General features: G+C 40.8%; 1 protein-coding gene across 2 annotated transcripts in view; it reads right to left on the bottom strand.

The window, feature by feature from the left end:
• The window catches only part of otud5a (OTU deubiquitinase 5a), a 41,899-nt gene extending 25,180 nt beyond the window's left edge, over positions 1-16,719 (bottom strand). Inside the window, exons 1-2 of one of the 2 annotated variants that reach the window (XM_080897830.1) lie at positions 15,759-16,719; positions 8,869-8,959 (exon numbers count right to left, since the gene is read on the bottom strand). In XM_080897830.1, the coding sequence (XP_080753956.1) occupies positions 8,869-8,959; positions 15,759-16,346 (679 nt within the window). In that variant the 5' untranslated portion in view covers positions 16,347-16,719. Of the gene's footprint in view, positions 1-8,868; positions 8,963-15,758 lie in introns of both variants that reach the window. The other variant, XM_080897829.1, reaches the window with a different exon arrangement.
• Positions 16,720-19,307: the final 2,588 nt, after the last annotated feature.

Raw genomic sequence — 19,307 nt, 5'->3', positions numbered from 1 at the left:
CTAAAATGAACTCAAAAACCTTTACAGGCGACGGGGAGACAAAATCACACGCCGACTTTATCAAGTGAGTCGCACACGTCAGAAACTGATCTAATCTTATCGTGCTGTAACTTTAAGCACTCGGGTTCATTTCAGCGCTGACTTCAAATACAGGGAAAATATCAAAACAATTATATCACTGCATAAAGTTTTGACATGAGTGTTGCACTAAAATCAACATTTTACTTTTCCTGTATTTTTAATACTTTAATGTAAGGATCACAAGCAGTTACTGAGACAAAGAAGAAAACGTCTCTTCCTGCTGGATCTGGTAGGAACGCTGAGACATTTGAACATTAGGAGGAGTCAAACCTGCAATGATAAAAGATTGGAAACTGATCTAACCTGAAACCGTGTGCGGTAACTCCATCTTTAAAATGTTAAAATCTTATTTTGATTTTTTTTTTTTTTTTTTTTTTTATTAATATTTTTGGATGGACAGAAACATTAATAAATAAATATACAACTGCAATAATCATACTGTCAGTTCTCTGTCCATTTCTAAACAAACAAACAAACTAAGACAAGCAAACAAACAACACACTAACAAACAAACAAAAAAAAAAAAAAAAAAAAAAAAAAAAAAAAATTACATAAATAAATAAATAAATAAATAAAATAAATAAAACCCAGGAGAAACAAAATAATACACCGCCTCCTGGAAAACATCAGCAAAAACAAAAACGAATAAGGGTAAAACCCCCTGGTGCAAAAAAAAAAAAAAAAAAAAAAAAAAAAAAAAAAAAAAAAAAAAATTACATAAATAAATAAATAAATAAAATAAATAAAACCCAGGAGAAACAAAATAATACACCGCCTCCTGGAAAACATCAGCAAAAACAAAAACGAATAAGGGTAAAACCCCCTGGTGCAAAAAAAAAAAAAAAAAAAAAAAAAAAAAAAAAAAAAAAAAAAAAAGGCAACAACCAAAATACCAATGACACATGAAATATCCCTCTAAGAGACCATTTATCATAATGTCTAAGAGACATTGTCAATGTACCGCAAAAAGGGACCCCAGACCTGCTCAAAAATATCTTCTCTTCCCTTCATTCTATACATAACCCGTTCATATGATGCCATCCTAGACATTTGTTCGGTCCATTCCTTGAAAGAACAGGGGCTGGATGACTTCCAATGCCTAAGAATTACCCTGCAACCAGTTATAAAAGCCAGACGCATCCACAATCTCTGTTTTTTTGAGAGAATGTTATCGTCAGGTAGTAGGCCCAGGACGCATATAGCTGGAGATTTAGAAAGATTAAGTTTAAAAATATCATTCACCAAGTTGATGATCCCATCCCACAAATAATCATTTTTCCGACATGTATACAACATATGAACTAGAGTCCCGACTTCCTGCTGACATTTCCAACAAATGTCCTTATCTGCGAGCTTCAACCTGACTAATTTACTGGGTGTCCAATAGTTTCTGTGAAGCAACTTGTACTGGATAAGTTGAGACTGTGTTTCAGGTGAGCAAACATACCATGATGAAATCAGCATCTTCCAACTGTCCTCTGAGATCTGGATACCCAGATCTTTCTCCCAACACCGCCTCAGTCCCCCCAAACTGGGAGCATGTGCCTCTCTGAAGCTCCCATAAAATTTAGATGCCCTGATTCTGTTATTGTCAGGGGTTGCAAACATCTTCTGAACACTAGATGGAGGGTCTAGATTATTTTTCAAAATGGCTTTAATACAATGTCTTATTTGAAAAAACCTCCAAATTTCCCTTGGATCCAAATTGAATTCTCGTCTGATTTCTGCAAACGATTTCATGCCAGTCTGCCCAAATAGGTCCCCCATCTGATTAATACCTGTCCTAGCCCAGGCCTCCCACCAGACCGGTTTCTTCCCTATTAATACTTTCTTATTATACCAAATAGAGGCTCTAGCGGTGAGATAAGGGCTGCTGTTGGTATATTGGTGAGCTCTAAGCCAGGTCTCTTGCATGAAAGACAGTACTGGATCTTTAAACGGTACTGGCCTACCCTTCTGAGTAAGGAAGGCCTCTAAAGACGAAGGGGCCACAAGACTTTCCTCAATCCCAACCCATGATGGCTTATCAGTAGAGGAATTATGTATCTTAACTAACTGAGAGAGGGAGAAAGCGTAATGATACCAGACCATCTTAGACAATGCCAACCCACCACTCTCTTTAGCAGCATATAATTTAGACCGATTGAACAATGGCTTTTTACCTGCCCACACAAAACCCTCTACACATGTATTATAAAGCTTTAGCAAATTATGTGGGACTGCTATCGGTAACATGTGAAGAAAGTACTGAAGTTTAGGGGCAATAATCATCTTCACCAAATTAATTCTGCCCAAAAGGGACAGATTTATTTTAACCCAATTCTGCAACAGCGAACGGATGTTTTGAATCACTGGGGAAATATTTACTTTCATTATGTTGTCTAAACCAGGGGTCAATTTAATCCCCAAATAAGTCAGACCCTCGGGCTTCCACTTGAAATGCCATGAACTCCTCATAACAGGCGGACACATTTTAGAAATAGGCATAGCTTCAGACTTAGACCAATTTATAGTGTATCCAGAGATTACAGAGAAAGAATCAATAATTGAGGAAATTGCAGGAACGGCCTGTTCTGGGTTAGTTGAAATCAGTAAAATATCATCTGCATACAAAAAAGTTTTATGTTCTTCTTAAAATCTTATTTTGAAAGCAAAGTCACCTGAAATGCAAACACTTCAAGCATCACAACTCTCTGAAAACTCGGAGAAAAATCTAAATTAACGTTGTTGTTTTTTTTCTGCCACATTGTCTTTCCTGTAAATCATCCCGTGGCACGGTCACAACCCCTCGGGCTGGGTGCCATTGATGCGAAATGCTGCCGTTTCCCCTGCAGCAACGAGGGGGGAAACTACAACTCTCACCCACCCACGCAAAAACACACCTGCCCACCCGAAACAGAAAGTGGTCTTCAAGGTGTGAAAGCAGGTTTAACACATCAAAGTGAGATCAGCTGTGTGTTTTTGTTTTTGTGTGTGCGTGAACAGTGCGAGTTTTACTCCAGAGGTGTCAAGTATGCGGTAAGACCATTATCACTATACAGGCATATAAACGGATGTAACACAAAGAGTAAAATAAATATATGTAGTTATTATTATATCGCTAAATATGACAGTGTTGTGCTTTTGTAGTGCCATTACACATTTAATAAGCAGATTTCAGGGTTTTTCCTGCATGTTAAGGGAAGATTTTGTCCTTCCACCAAAGGAAAATCACCAAGACTCATTTCCTATATTATGTGGGCAACTCATATTTATATGGCTTTCATGTGTAGTTGCAACTTTGAGCCTGGAAAATCCCTGGATGTGGATCATTTTTTAAATATTGCCCAGGGTGTTCATCACCTCTTTTGTTGGCAGATGGATTAAATGTGAATGTTTACTTATATTTCTTTACATTAAAAGAAAAACAGGATAATAAATAACCGTTTGACTGGTCAGGCCAACTGCAGGAGTTTGACGCTGGACCATCACTGCAGCTCCAAGTATTAAAGTAAAAATTTTAAAACGTGTTTTCATGGGGAATACCCCCCCCCCCCCCCCAATAAAACAAACAAACAAACAAATAAACAAGTAATAAGAAATGAGGATGTTAAGGACAAAGGGTGGACTGTAAAATATGTCTTTTAATGGCCTCTGTTGTTTGATGCTGGCTCACCTTAACCGCAGAAAACATCCCAACACTCACAATTCTGACCATAAACTCGGGTATCCTAAACCCAGCAGCAGCGTACCAATGAGCTGTGTGCTGTTCCAGAGGCTCCTCCCTGACATAACAGCCAATGCGATACAGATTGCAATCTTTGCACATCTGGTTTTCCAGATGTTTGACCATCTGTAGTTGCTTTATTATATTAGGCTCAAATATGGGTCAAAAAATAACAATAAATACTTCGTCTGTTAATCACTGGATTTTCTGTACGCGGTGATCGCGCTGACAGAGGGGTTCGGGTAAGTGTAAGAATAACAAGAGACCAAGCGAAGAAGACATTCAAGTAAACGTATAGGCACCAGAGGAGGTGACTTCTGGGAAATGCATCAGAGAGAAGAAACGGCCTCTGAAACCAGACGCGAGATGAGCCACAAGTGGACTAAGAGAAAATGAAACATGACACTTTTTTTCTTTCATTGCACGTGTCATTTTAAGGTGCACGTCCATCGCCTCACAATCGTTAACCTAAAAAAAGGAAACAAAAAAATACGCACGACCATCTCTCTGTCGCGCTCGCCCGACATCATACATCGGTTATATCGGGGTTTTTCCCCCCTATCTGAAGTACGAAACAACATAAGCTTCACTTTCTGTGAATGTGTTGCAGGTTTTCAGTGTGTCTGAGCACTGATGCTGATGTCTGTCGTCAGTCACCTTTCGGAGGTAGACCCACTATGTGGGAATAAGTTTGGAGAGGAAGGTAACACGAATATGAAATCAAGTTCCAGTTCCGAGGTTGCGACCCTTCTGGGTCCGGTAAAAACTATTCAGGTTGTATTTGGTTACGTTCCATAAAAGAAAAAAATGATCAGAATCTGCTCTGAAATTCCCCCTTTGGTCAGGCTCCATTAACCACTGCAGCACCTGCAGCTAAAACATCCACCGTGTTTGAAAGATGGGCGGAGCCACTGTGAGATCAGTGGTAGTCAAGCCTCGAGCTGAGCTTATCACCACTGTGGTGTTTTGAAAGTGGACACAAAACGAGAAGGGTGGCTCCGAGTGTGAAACCAAGAAATATTTTTTTATTTTACAAGAAAAATGTTGTTTTCTAAAGGAGTTACTAGAATGACAAGAAACTACTAAAGTCGACCCCTGCTGGCTATTAGAAAGATCCATCTATTTTCCTGCGCTTGTCTAATTCAGGGCCTATCCCAGCTGCCACAGGGTGCGAGGTAGGGCACACCCTGCACAGGTAGAGCTGGGCGATATGAGATTTTTTCATATCACGATATGTTTTTTTCATTTCAGGCGATAACGATATCTATCACGATATAAGCCAAATAACTATATTTGTAAGATTTAAATGTGCCGTTGCTCACAAGTAAAATGTGAAATAATCAGCAGCTTGTTTTTATTTAAATATTTATTTCCCATAATAAGTTCAACAGGGTAGATGTACTTAAGGAACATGAGACTTTTTCAGATAAATAAAGGCAAATATTGCAAACTACACAAAAGACAGCCGCTAAAGTGTTTAAGTTTCAAAATAGAACAAATGAAACAGACTAAATTGTCAATTCCACTTAGAAACAAAACATTAATTCTAAAAATAAATCTTAGTTTGTTTTACAGAAGAACAGACAAAACTGACTAACTTTTGTCAATATCAAATAAACTGAGAACTAAAAGGAAATTCTCAATCTCTCCTTGTTGTATAGCTTAGCTTTTCAAACAGTTTTAACAGTTACTTTAGTCTGACAAAAGCCGAATGACGAATTAGCGCTTCCAGTCAGAGACTGAGGCTACGTCCACGCGTACACGGGTATTTTTGAAAACGGAGATTTTCCGTTTTCGTTTTAAAAAATAATCCCGTCCACACATAAAGGGAGAAATGAAGGAAAACGCTGCTATGAACATGCCAAAGCAGCAGGTGGCGCTAGATTCCTAACCGTGCAGAAATGTTGGCCAATCAGAAGTCTAGAAGCCTCGGTGGGAAAAAGTAAACAAAGCTGGGGCATAGAAGCAGAACCGAGTCGTATGTGTGGAGGGACAGTAACTGTGTGTATATGTAAGCATTTAAACACTGCAGAGAGTAGAATTAACAGTATTGTAGAAATTCATTTCACCGAAACAATAACGTGGCGCACAGTGTGACGCATGCACCAGTTTATTGTATTTCCAGACTTGCTTTCGGCACAATTTACAGTGCACGCTACTCTGTTTTTTGTCAGACTTGAAATAGTCGAAATACCGTCACACTACGGAACTTCTATGGCTCTTCCGTTCGACAATCTCTCCGGCGTTGGAACCATCATCTGTTTTCTCTTCGGTCACGCTCGGTTGATTTTTCTAGTCGGCACACTCATTTCCTCCATTACACGCTGGCTCCATTACCCGCTGGCTGCTTCCCAAACAAACACACGTGCGGCTTGGCACTTGTGCTGTACATAACAAGTCACGCGACGTGACGCTGCGGCTGTGATTGGTTCGGCTCTGCGCTGCTTAATTTGGATTGGCTGACCTTTTTTTTTTTTTTTTTTTTTTTTTTTTTTTTAAGAGGACAAGAGCGGCGAGGTCTATCGCGATAGCTTAATTTCTCTATCGAGTAAAAGTTATATCGCGATACATATCGTTATCGTTCTATCGCCCAGCTCTATGCACAGGTCACCAGGGCAGCAGGGCTAACATAGACAGACGAACACTTTCACACCTACAGCCAATTTAGAATCACCAAACAACCCAACCCCACTAACTGCATGTCTTTGAACTTTGAGAGAAAGCCAGAGTACCCGAAGAGGAGAACATGTTACCACCACACAGAAAGGCCTTGGCTGGATGGTGGATTCAAACCCAGGACCTGCTTGCTGTGAGGCAACAGTGCTAACCTCTGTGTTGTTAGAAAGATGGCTCAAAACACGTGCCTTAAACCCGCCTTCTTCTAAATGGCCAGTAGAGGGCTCCTATGGGCTGCAAAGCAAAAACCAGTTGTTCAGAAGTTCTGAACACAGGCCCCGGCTCCTTTTCTCTCTGCAAACACTTTCCTGCTGATGTCACAGGCTCAATCGCTAGTTTCAAATCTTATTTCAAAAAACAAAGCTGATTTTGTAAGTTAGGGGGAGGGATGGTGGATATACTGGACAAAGGGTGGTGATGATGCCAGGCAGGAGGGAAAGAGGAGGACCTCAGAGCAGGTTTGTGGATGTGGTGAAGGACAACACGCAGAGGCTTGGTGTGACAGAGGATGGTAGAGACGGGGTGAGATAGGGAGACGAGCCGCTGTGGCGACCCCTAAAGGGAACAGCTGAAAGAAGATGACGATTACAGTCAGGTAGGATTATCCTGAGTGTCCTCACCAGCCAACAACTCATCACAGTCAGAGCGTCTCTTCACTTCTGGTTACAAAACACCAAGACGGCGACAACAAAGATCAGTCATCGAGGCTTCATAACAACACTCCGTCTAACACTCTGATCCCATTGTGGTTACGTCCATCCTTTATATACAGTTAATGAACTAAACAGCAACTTCAGCTTCTCTGTGCTGCATGTAAATGATCATTTTAAAACGAAAGGAAAAAGAGTGATTTTTGATGTGAGGGTTTTGTTTTTAGCATAAAGGCTCGGTGTATTCTGGTTGACAGGGTGAAACTCAGGAACAACCAGAGTTTATTATCTAACAGCAGGAAGACAGGTGTGAGTTTACAGGTACTTACAGGCAGCGCAAACACACACACATGCACACATACACACACACAGGGCCGGGGTCAGTGCGATGATATAACTGCAGCTACACAATAGCCTCTACCTGAAAGACAACCTGGACTCGACTGAAAGGACCTCTGTGTGGCTTACAGGAACACACACACAGAAACCTTCATCTTTCACAGTGTGACCCACATTTCCAACACACACACACTCATACAAAAGAACAGTCTGTCAGCATCAGAGCACCCCCTGTTGGAACAGAGCAGCCCCAGCAGCAGGCTTGTGTCAGTATGACCTCAGGACTGCAGAGCAGGACTGCTGGTGTGTTTTGATGGTAGTGTGTGCTACCGACATAACCTGCTCTGGAGCAGGTTACATTTCACAAGCAGAGAGGAAGAAAAAAAAAAAAAATCACAGCATGAAGGTGAATCAGTTCTCTGCCAGTAAGAAAATCTTTTAAAACCTTTATTTTGGGCAGAGTCAGCTCACTTTCAAAAATATAATTTTTGAAAATCTGATCTTAACTGGATATTCTGTATCTGCACTTTTTATTTCATGCTGATTGAAACAAATGTTAATTTAAACGACATTTCAAAGCAAAGTGCCCAGATGTGCTTCGATGTGGCTGCTGAGTAACAGGACAAACTGGCTGGGGTCATTAACTTGAATTTAAATTGATTTTCTTTTGGAACACTTGCCAAACTCCACCTTAACACTGGCTAATGGCTGGGAAGTAGCCACGATGGCTCATGTAATACCTACGATAGAAATTATTATTCAAATCACACTCTCACCCCTGGCTACACCTCTGTGTAAAACCTGATGCTTCGCAGCTGTTGGTAAGGCTCCACCTTATCTACAGCGCTACAGTTACCTGGTAATTACCACAGGGTTTTCTAAACAGCTTTTCATTAAATAACGATCACTGTGTGACCTCTTTTCTTGCTCAGCATTCTCTTTTGTTCATGGAGAGGAAGTGACACGATTGTGGGAAATTACCTGACTTATCAGATCACCCTATGATTACTGCACCTAATCACCAATGACTGCTTCTTATGTCCTGATTGTTTCTCACACTGCTAAATCATTTTAATCGAGGTGAAATCTTTTTAAAAAATGTAAAAATGTAAAATAAAAAAACATAATATATGAAATTAATTTAGCTTAAACAAGAGAATTAACACACAGCAAAGACCTTTTTCAGCTTCGTAGCTGAAAATAGTGTTATATGTAAAATGTAAACACATCAGGGCAAACCTACTGCAACACTGCCATCTGCTGTCAGCCAGAGGAAGTGCAGGGAACCAGCTCAGGAGACACCAGAACGCTGTGTGTGTGTGTGTGTGTGTGTGTGTGTGTGTGTGTGTGTGTGTGTGTGTGTGTGTGTGTGTGTGTGTGTGTGTGTGTGTGTGTGTGTGTGTTTTAATTACTCACCGACAGCTCTGAACAGACACGCGCCATCCTCCTTCATCTTCTTGATCACAAATCCTTTCTTCTCCCTCAGAGCTTTTTCAAACCAGTGCTCCTGCTGAACACACACACAGACACACACACAGACACACACAGACAGAGTCAGTGAACTGGGCCTGAGCAGCATTATATGTGAGGACCTAGAGGACAGTTTGCTCAGTTTCATTATTGATTCATTGCTGTGTTATTTTCTAGAATAATTAAATTCACCGTTTGGTTGCTAAAGCAGGAAAATGGTGCTCAAGTCCTCCAGGGTTAGTGGCTGGACATAACAAATGAATGAGATCTTCTGCAGGGAAAAGCAGCTCCTCCCATCCTGATCATCAGTTATCTAATGCTGATCAATAACAGTGGAGCAGACACACTGGTTTCTAACACTGCGGATGTTCAGGTGATCTCAGGAGCCCTAAATACCTACTTACTCCTCTTTGAGACACTGCTGAACAGGATGCTTTTTAATTTATAAAAAAAGAAGAAGAAGCAAATAATCAAAACTAAAAACAGTTTATTTCCTTATCATGTGCACTTTTACACTTCTGTAATCACGACATACCCTGATATTTCCCTCTCTGAGGATCAGTCTAAAAGTACAGAAATAAAACTTACAATCACAAACATAGCTGTGCTTTTAACCCCAGTTTTACCATATTTATCATTTTTATTGTTTATGTGTCTAAAATGTCTCACAGGTTCATTATATTCTGTATTTGTTGATGAGCTGAGGAGCTGCACCGAGGACCAGGATAAATCACATAAGCCTTATTTTGAACTGTGAGTCATGCAAAGCTACTCTAAAATGTAGAGATGTTTTGGACTTCCGCTATGACTGTGATCATTTATATAATTTATAATCCTAATTTTAATTTAAACAGGGTTTAATTAACTCAAACTTAAATACAGGTCCAAAAAAAGCAGGAAAACAGACAAATCTGTGTCAACCGAGGTAAGAAAGTTTGTTCGCCTCAACCTGTGTGTGTAATCATCCCTCACAGGCCCTAGAGTAGAGTCCAAGAATAAAAAACACACAGCTGGAAATTAGCATAATGGCTCCTCTTTAAATAAAAAGTCACACTTGGCTCATTAGTCAAACAAAAAGTGAAACCATGAACTAAAGTCAGATGAAGAAAGTCTAAAAAAAACAATAACATGTTTAACACTGGACATCTGTCATAACACAAACAGGTTATAAAAAGCACCAATACCGAAAGTGCGAGTCAGCGACGGCTTCGTGAACAGGACTGAAAACTGGCTGGGTTTAACAGCAGGACACAAATGTCACAAGACGAGTTCTGAACGGATTCGTTCTGTCAGTGCTCGATCGCTGCTGTGCGAGCCGGTCGGACCACTTCAGGCAAAGAAAATGCTCCGATTTCTGAGAATAAAGCTGCAGGCTGGGAGCAGAACGAATGTAAAAAGCATGACCGCGGCGTGGCATCGGCCTCAGCTTTCACTTTAATACAACAACACGTCTGAAGAACAACAACAAACCAGAGACGTTATGTGAAAGAGACACAAGGAATTAAAGAAATTGCACAATTCTGTTTTATTATGCTTTGGCCTCTACAGGGCCACTTAGGGCTGTTCCATATAACGATATATATAAAAACGTCTGTGTTTCATTTTACGCAAAATAAACGTTTTGATGGTCACTGTAGTGGCTATATTAATTTCTTAAAGTTCTCTCTTTCTCTTATATTTAATATAACCACACTATGGACGGACAAGCGCCTGTTTTTATGTGTTGTCTTTAGCAATAACGACGGTAAAACCACCCACATAAACCTTTCACAATAAAGCTCAAGATCCTGTTGAGACTTTTCAAAATAAACTGAATCACGTGAAAGATGCAGATTATTTACGGATGAGAAGCCAAAAAGAGCCGCCAGATGCTAAAAAATAAACCTTAGACTCAAACGTTAGAACAGGCTTTTCCCCGCAGCTAGGGCTGCACGATTAATCGTTAGAAAATCGCGATCTCGATTCATACTTATGTGCGATCTCATTTCCAAATGACAACGATTAAAAAAACAAAAAAAAAAAAGACGACGACGACGATTGTACCGCATTTTGATCCGGGACGTAATCTGCATGAAAACAAGCGCTCACTCTTCCTGCTCAACAAATGACAAGGGCGGAGCCTTATACCACGTGATACAGAAGCTGTGCCGTGTGATGCTAAAATTAGCAGGGAAAAAACAACGGAGAGCACGTCAGGGATGACGAGAAAGTGACAGGAGAAAATCCGTCCCGGTCAACCACCCAAACATCAATAACGGGAACCTTATACAGCGCTTCCCTATACCCCTCGACCTCCCGCAGGCACAAAGAAATTACGGAGGCTATCACTTATCACCTGACCAAAGATATGGCTCCATCAACACTGTGCAAAACGAGGGATTTAGGAAAATGATCAACACCCTAGACAAACGCTACACAGTGCCGTCCCGCAACTATTTTTCTATTGTTGCACTACCTGCTCTATACACGCAGCGTCGAGCAACGGTGGAGACCGAATTTCAAGCAGTACAACATTTTGCAGCAACAACAAAACGTGAGACATTTGGTTTTTTTATGTTTATTTATTGTTTTTATGTTCAGTCTCAACTGTTACGAAGTTGATGTGCAGTTAATAAGTGCAATAAATATTTATACTGGAAAAGAAAATGGTGAGAGAATCGTGATCTCAATTCTAAGCCAAAAAAATCGTGATTCTCATTTTATGCAAAATCGTGCAGCCCTACCCGCAGCACGCCGTGTAATAAATACCCACAAAGAAAACGGAGGCTGTTACAACTTATGTCTAAAAATGTATAGTTTCATGCATCGGTTAAAACACTCGACTCCAGCTACATGACGCGCAGCTGCAAACACTTCACGCAAGTCGAGCTGCCCGAGATTTACAGAATTTACAGAAAATGTTACATTTTTGGGATTTATATCGTTATCGGACGATAGATGTCTTATATCGGGATATGAGATTTTGGTCATATCGCACAGCCCTAGCGCCACTTTATTGCTGTGTTTCATTGCAGCACTTTAATGTACTTTATTTAGATTTTTACACAGAGGTTTACTTGCTGAACTGCCCGGTTTTGTTTACACGTTTCCTTCGATCGAGCTTCTTTCGTCTGGGCTATTTTTAACTTTTTGTAAAGTATTATTTGTTCTATTTATCATTATCGATATGACTTGTCGATTCTCACTGGCTCCTCTTTGAGTCACCACCATCACCAAGCAGCACATCAAAGACATTACATTCATACAAATTACTTGCATGCTGTGTGGACGCAATTCCCCTCTTTGTTATGATCACTCAAAAAGTAATTATTACTCACATTACACAGGACACTTTTCTTAAACATGTAAAAATGCAGTACATTACTTAATTACTCCCAGAAGAAAGTAATTCATTATATAGTTCTTACATTACTTTCACGTCACTGTGTAAAATGACCTAAAACACACCGCCTGAGGTAATTTCTCATTTAACAGTTGAAACTGCAGACCTACACACCAACACAAATCCTATTGAGGACACACGTATAATCTGTCTCTTAGTATTAGACAAAGCCTCTTATAGCAGAAAACAAAGCCAACAGCAAAGATGAAAACCAGCACAAACAGACTTTAAAGCGATCGCCACGGTGAATCTACTGTAGAGACATGAACAGGTACAAACGGAGGCTGCAAACTGCTCATCAGTTTGTTACCTGTTGAAGTTCAGGGTGTGTCTGCTGGGCTGGGGTCAGTGTTCACTCAGCTTTAAGTCACTCTGGGTTCTTGGCTAGTTAGCGTTGCAGTTTACACTTTACCACCGCACTCACTCTTTGTGCAGTAAAAATAAAACTAATGACCATATCCTGCACCACTATTTTCCTCCTCCGACACACAAACTGATCGTAGCACAAGTGCACGAACCGATAAGTGTGATCGACAGACAAGCAGACTAACAGCCCCAAGGAACTGGACTACTGGGAACTGGTTCTCTACGCAACTGGTTACCGACTCCCATCCCTAATTCAACCTGACATCCTCGTAATCAGCAAATTCTTTGGTACAGTAACTTTTCTATATTAGGAAAATGAGTTTGGCAAATGTAGGTTACAGAGAGACCTTTCATGTGCTATGATTTGTTATAAGCAGCCATCCATGTCCCACTGTGATATATGACCCTTGAGGTTTTTCTCTGGTGAAAAACTGACTTGAAATTGGCGCCGTTTTTCTACTGAAACTATGACATTTCCCATGATGCTGACGCTCAGAGCTGGTTACAGAAAAATCAATCTAAATTTCTAAATGAAAGGACATTCTGTCTGCAGACTGTGAAACAAAACTGATTTGGCTGCAGTTTTTTTAAAATGAAACTTTAAAGTGTTTTTCAGCATTTCCTGTTATGAAGTATAATGACTACAAAACGCTAACAAAATGAGGTGAATTGACTTGTGCCCTGTACTTGGAAGGCCACTAACTTGTTATCATATCTTGAAGGTAACATTTTGCAAGGTTTCCTTAAATATACAAAGTTATTGCACCAAAACAAACACATAAACAACTAACAAGCACACAAAATAGAGAACTTCCATCAGATGTGGATGATTTTATAATAGGCTGTTCCTCATCACTCCCTCCAAATAGATTTTTTTATCTGGCTCAATCTGAACTAAGAAGCGAGTTTGAGGATTTAATGAGGGGCAAAAAACAAACTGCTGTAAAGAGATGAACTCGACTTAAAATACAAGGAAAAAACAACAGTTTCATATATAAATCAAAGCAAAAGAAAAAATTATTTAACCTGCACCAGAAAATACTAAAGACCGGATATAACTTAGAAATATCTCCATTTAAAGCAACCAGGGACTGTAACATCTAGTCCTTTTTACTGAATCAGAAACACCTCCAACATCAAACTGAGTAGCACTTCAAAGTTCATTTCTGCTTGATATAGTCGCGTTATTGATCCGTAAATATCAAACATCTATTCTGCTTGAGATTCAAATTAAAAGCCTCCCTGCAGAGTGCTTCGGTTCAGGCTCAGTTTGTCATTCTGTGGATCCCCGACACTGAGTCAAGTAAAACTTCTGGTTTAATCCCGACTTTTCAGTGTTAAAAAGGCAGTTAACATCTTAAGCTTAGGTTTACCATTGCCATGGCAACTAGGCTGCAGACCTAACCTGCTCCATGTTCACGATAAGAGAGCAAGAGGTATGAAATCACCGCCTAGTGACGAATCAGTTCTCCAGGAAACAGCGTCACCATTCCTGGAAGATCCTGCTGACCTCACTGCACTGCAGAAAGAGTGTTTAAAGTCTTTGTTTTCCTGATGAGCATCAGGAATAAATACAGATTCTTAAGACACAACATAATTACTTGATTTTTGCCTCTGGTTGACTACATTTTTTTTTTTAATTAACTGTTCTATGATTGTAAGTATAATCCTAAAACAAAGAACCTATTTGTACTTGTAGACCTTTTATCAAGTCTACATGGAGACCGAGTCAGTGGATGAAACTCAGGATTTTTACATTTATTCTTTACTCACTCTCAGACTGTTGAACACCACCAGCAGCTGAAAGAATAACACTTTCTTACACACATATAAACAATGATTTAACTGAACAAAAATTCTAATCAGTCAAATTCGCTCATGTCTTAATGACAGAGCTGTGAGAAGTCTGTTTAGTTACACAGTCGGCTTTCTTCTCTGGCTTCAAACAGACTTTAACTTTATTACCATAGCAGGTCTTTTCCAGTCTTATTGACAAAAACGCCAAAGTGCGCACACATTCATACTAACAATCTGCTGCTTTGTCTGCAGCAGCTGTGTTACTCCCAGTGTGTATTATCCGTTTAACCATATTGTTCACAGTTTTCTATTCTTTGTAAAAATCAGGTGTTCAGCTGTCTGCAGACCTGCCTGTGTTTCTGACTTTTTGTTGTTTTTTTTGTATATTGATAATATCCATGTTAAGGTTACAGAACATACAGAGAGGATATCCGTACCCTGAACTTGTTTCATAGTACAGGTGTCCAACAAACGTGTTTAGAATTTCTAGCATGCAGTCAAGTATCTCGGTAAAGAGTTGTACAAAACCTCATCACATTCTCCAAGAAAAAAAACAAACCCTGAACATGGGCGACTTCTGAACAAAGAAAAACATTTAATTGAAATTAATCAATAGGTAAAATAAGCGTTTGGTGTTATTATATTCAACAGAGAGCTGACAAAAATGCGTCCTGGAAATAGTGGCATGAAAATATTTTAATTCTTAGTTTATATTTCATATGCGTAATATTACGATTCAAAAACGTGTATGTAGCAGTTATTATCCTTCCAATCTGGGAACATCTGGCTGTTTATTTTAGCCTCACCTGAATGGGCCGTGGAGACAAATGCAGCTCTCTTTAACAGTGTTTAAATGTGTGCCTAGAGTGTGTTTGTGGTTAGTTTTGGGGTAAATGTTTAACTGCCAGGTGATCAAACGTCCGTGCTGTTGCTATGGTTGCCCCAAACGGGTTTCTCTTAAGACCTCAGGTGAGCAGACATGATTAGCAGGTTACTTAATGAACGCCCCCTCCCCCCTCCACCACCACCAATTGTCCCCACAGTCTGCCTCTGGAGGGAAACGACTCATTGGGCTTAAGCGTAAAACCGAACAATAACAGCAATTTCTTCCCTCTTAAAGTTAACTTAAATCCTTATTTTCTGCTTCCTAGTGGCCTGTGCTGATTTTATACGTTTTGTTTTCGGTCTTTAAGTACCTGAGTTCTGGTAAAAGTGCCGGAAATCACCTGTGCAGGAGCACTAGCAGCTCCGTTAGCCTTGTTGCTAATGTTAGCTAGCGTTAGCGTCCTACCTGCTCCACAGTAGCCGGGTCCATGGACTGAAGCCGGGCGGCGTTCTCGTACTCGTCCTCGCTGTTGTTTCCGGCTCCTTCCTCCGTGTCCTGGCTGGACCCTACACCTCCCGGTCCGGTCACCCCGGGCTGGCCTCCGCCGGCCAGCGCCCCCACCACCCCACCGGAGCAGGTGCCTGCCTGCCTCCGCCTCTTGCTCAGCCCGGGCCCGGAGCAGCAGCTGCCGATGCCTCCGCCGCATCCGACGACGCCGGACGACACGACGAGCTCTCCGCGGGACCCGGCAACCATTCCGCCGCTGTTGTCCCGACCATCGCCCGGCCCCACAGGGGACACGGAGCCGACGGGCGGCGGAGAGGCCTGCTGCGGCCGGGAGCTCGCCTCAATGCTCCGCCTGTCGTCCCTGGCGGAGGGTGGAGCGGGCTGGTAGGACCAAGGCGGAGGGGAAGCCCTCGGTCGGGTTCCAGTTCGCCCTGAGTGCGGGTGAGGATGTTGGTGAGGGTCGGAGCCGGTCCGACGATCGCTGTCATCTGCGTGGTCCGAGACGCCGACCCCGGAGCTAGGCTTCTTCTTCGGGAGAATAGTCATGGTGGAGAGTGTGGAGGAAGCAGGGAGGGGGTCAGAGGGTGACAAGTCCTCCCTTTCTAGATCAAATAAGACGGTCTACTCGCCCTCCGGCCCGGCCGTTTGGCACCAATCACCGAGCTAAGGCTCTTATCGACCCGAAATGGACACAAAAGCGACGTTTCTGCTCCTTTTCAACGGTTTAGTTGAATAAAAACAAAACGCGTCTCCCTCTTCCGTCCACAGCGCGTCCGGTCACAACATCAACACAACATGACGTCACGTCCGGGACGGCTGCCACGGCACGTTTACGGCAGGACGTCAACCAGACCTTTGTTTTTATTCCGTGTTTATTTTAAAATCCAAACTTTATAATAAATATTTTATTTATTAGAAAAAATCTTTTGTTTGTATACTACTACTACTACAACTACTACTAATAATAATAATAGCAGAAATATATAGTTATTACTAATAATACATTTGACATGACAAACAAATACATACACAAAATAATGAGCTTAATTAAAAAAATAAATTAAATTAAATATAGAATTGCTTTTACATATAGCTTTTTGCAATTTATAGTAATATTATTATTAACCTTTATTTAACCAGGAAAAGTCCCATTGAGATTAAAAACCTCTTTTTCAAGGGAGTCCTGGCCAAGAGGTGACAACATTTTGAAATTACAAAGTTACATACATATTATAAGTAACAATTACATTACGTTATACAATTTATTCATTTCAGTTAAGTATGCAAAAAGTATGTAATCAGTGTTATTATTTAGTATGTATTATTAGTATATTTTGAATGTAAATGCAGAAAAAACATCCTGCAGTTATAAGTTGCCTTTTTTCTCAGTGTCTCTTTAATCTGAACTCTCCGCATCTAAATGTGACATTTTCTTGCTGTGTGATATGAGAACTTTTCTCAGAACAAAACTGTGTAGGTGTAATTTTGAAAGGGTTAGGATGGGATTCACGACCAAATATTTCAGGTCAGTTTGCTAGCTGGAGACTTTCTGAGCTACATAAGCTCTCACACAGAAGATGGGCCCTGCAGATCTGCAGTTTATTATTAGGAACTTTCTCTCTGAACTTTTCTCTATATGGACACCTGATTTTTACTCTAAATGCAATTGCAGAAATATGAAGTGTCTTCAGATAAATAGGAACACAAGTTCACATTGCATAACATCATAATCTAAAACTCCACAGAGATAACCCAATGAACTGCCTGGCAGGCTCTGACTTAAAATGTTTCAATTTGATATCTGAACCAAGGAAAACCCTATTCATCTAACCATCCATCCACTGAGCCCATCCCAGTGTTGTGGGGGGATAGGTGGGGTACATCTGTAGAGGTCACCATTCTGTTGCAGAGATATTTACTAATACATATACCTTGTACTTTAAAAAGGCATATTTTCCCTCAGAGAACAGAATTAAATGATGTGACTTTTACCAGGTTTAGATAAGACATATGTAATTTGAATGTGAGCACGAAGTTAAGCTTTAGAAAAGAAAACTGCTGAAAACTGGTACATTTATGAAAAAAGTAAAGTGAGTTGGTTCTTGATCCAATAAAATACAGCTTTTCTCATTTTTATTTCATGAGTTTAATCTTTAATTTCGACCCTTCTGAGTTGTTTGCCTAGATTGTTTCTTTTACAGCATTTTTGTTTTCAAAGGCCGTCATTGGCTGTCGTAACTTAACCCTATTGAAAATAGTAGAACACAAATTTCTTCCTGTCAGGCAGTAAAACAGACTGACTAAAATATATATATATATATATATATATATATATATATATATATATATATATATATATATATATATATATAGAGAGAGAGAGAGAGAGAGAGAGAGAGAGAGAGAGAGAGAGAGAGAGCTATCTCTCTCTATATAAAATGTATAGAAAAGTCTGGCCATCTGTCTTTACACAGCGACATAATTCACGGCAACAACTGCTGGTTGAGACAAAAGCAAGAAAACAGCCGAACAATGATGTTTGACAACAGGTCATGTAGGTGTTGCCTAGCAACCAGAGGAGAGGAATCAGTTAGTGATGGAGAACAAATAGACCGCTGCGTTCAGCTCGGCATCCTGAGGGAGAAGCTTCACAAACCAAAACGAACCAGAAGTTACTCCTGATCGCTTTGTTTTGTTTATTTAAAAAAGAGCTTTATGTGCAGCCCTGATGGCGCCACCGTGTGGCCGACGTGCTTATTACAGTCAGGAGAAACAGCGCTGCCGCTGTGACTGTGACCCAGTTAAGAACAAGTTCAGGATGACATTATCTCAAAGAGCTGAGAGTGACAGGAAGCAACCAAACAGACATATGCAATAACAAAACAAATTTCACGCAACAAAAGAAACGTCAGGAGTGAAAACTCACAGGTTATTTTAGTGGATACTGAGTGGATTTATCCTGTGCTGTTTTCAAGGCCAGGAGGGGTGCTGGCTCATGATTTCAAAAGTTATACACACACACACACACACACACACACACACACACACACACACACACACACACACACACACACACACACACACACACACACACACTCATATATACATATATACATATATATATATATGCGCAGTATCTTAGGACAGAGATCCCCGATGTTGTTCCCGGGATCTGCTGGAGCCACTCGCCTAGCTTGGGAGTCACCGCACCTAGTGCTCCGATTACCACGGGGACCACCGTTACCTTCACCCTCCACATCCTCTCGAGCTCTTCTCTGAGCCCTTGGTATTTCTCCAGCTTCTCGTGTTCCTTCTTTCTGATGTTGCTGTCATTCGGAACCGCTACATCGATCACTACGGCCGTCTTCTTCTGTTTGTCTACCACCACTATGTCCGGTTGGTTAGCCACCATCATTTTGTCCGTCTGTATCTGGAAGTCCCACAGGATCTTAGCTCGGTCATTCTCCACCACCCTTGGGGGCATCTCCCATTTTGACCTCGGGACTT

Source organism: Rhamphochromis sp. 'chilingali' (assembly GCF_963969265.1).
Source record: "Rhamphochromis sp. 'chilingali' genome assembly, chromosome: 12".
Classification (NCBI taxonomy): domain Eukaryota; kingdom Metazoa; phylum Chordata; class Actinopteri; order Cichliformes; family Cichlidae; genus Rhamphochromis; species Rhamphochromis sp. 'chilingali'.
This window is presented reverse-complemented; position numbering and strand designations above follow the sequence as displayed.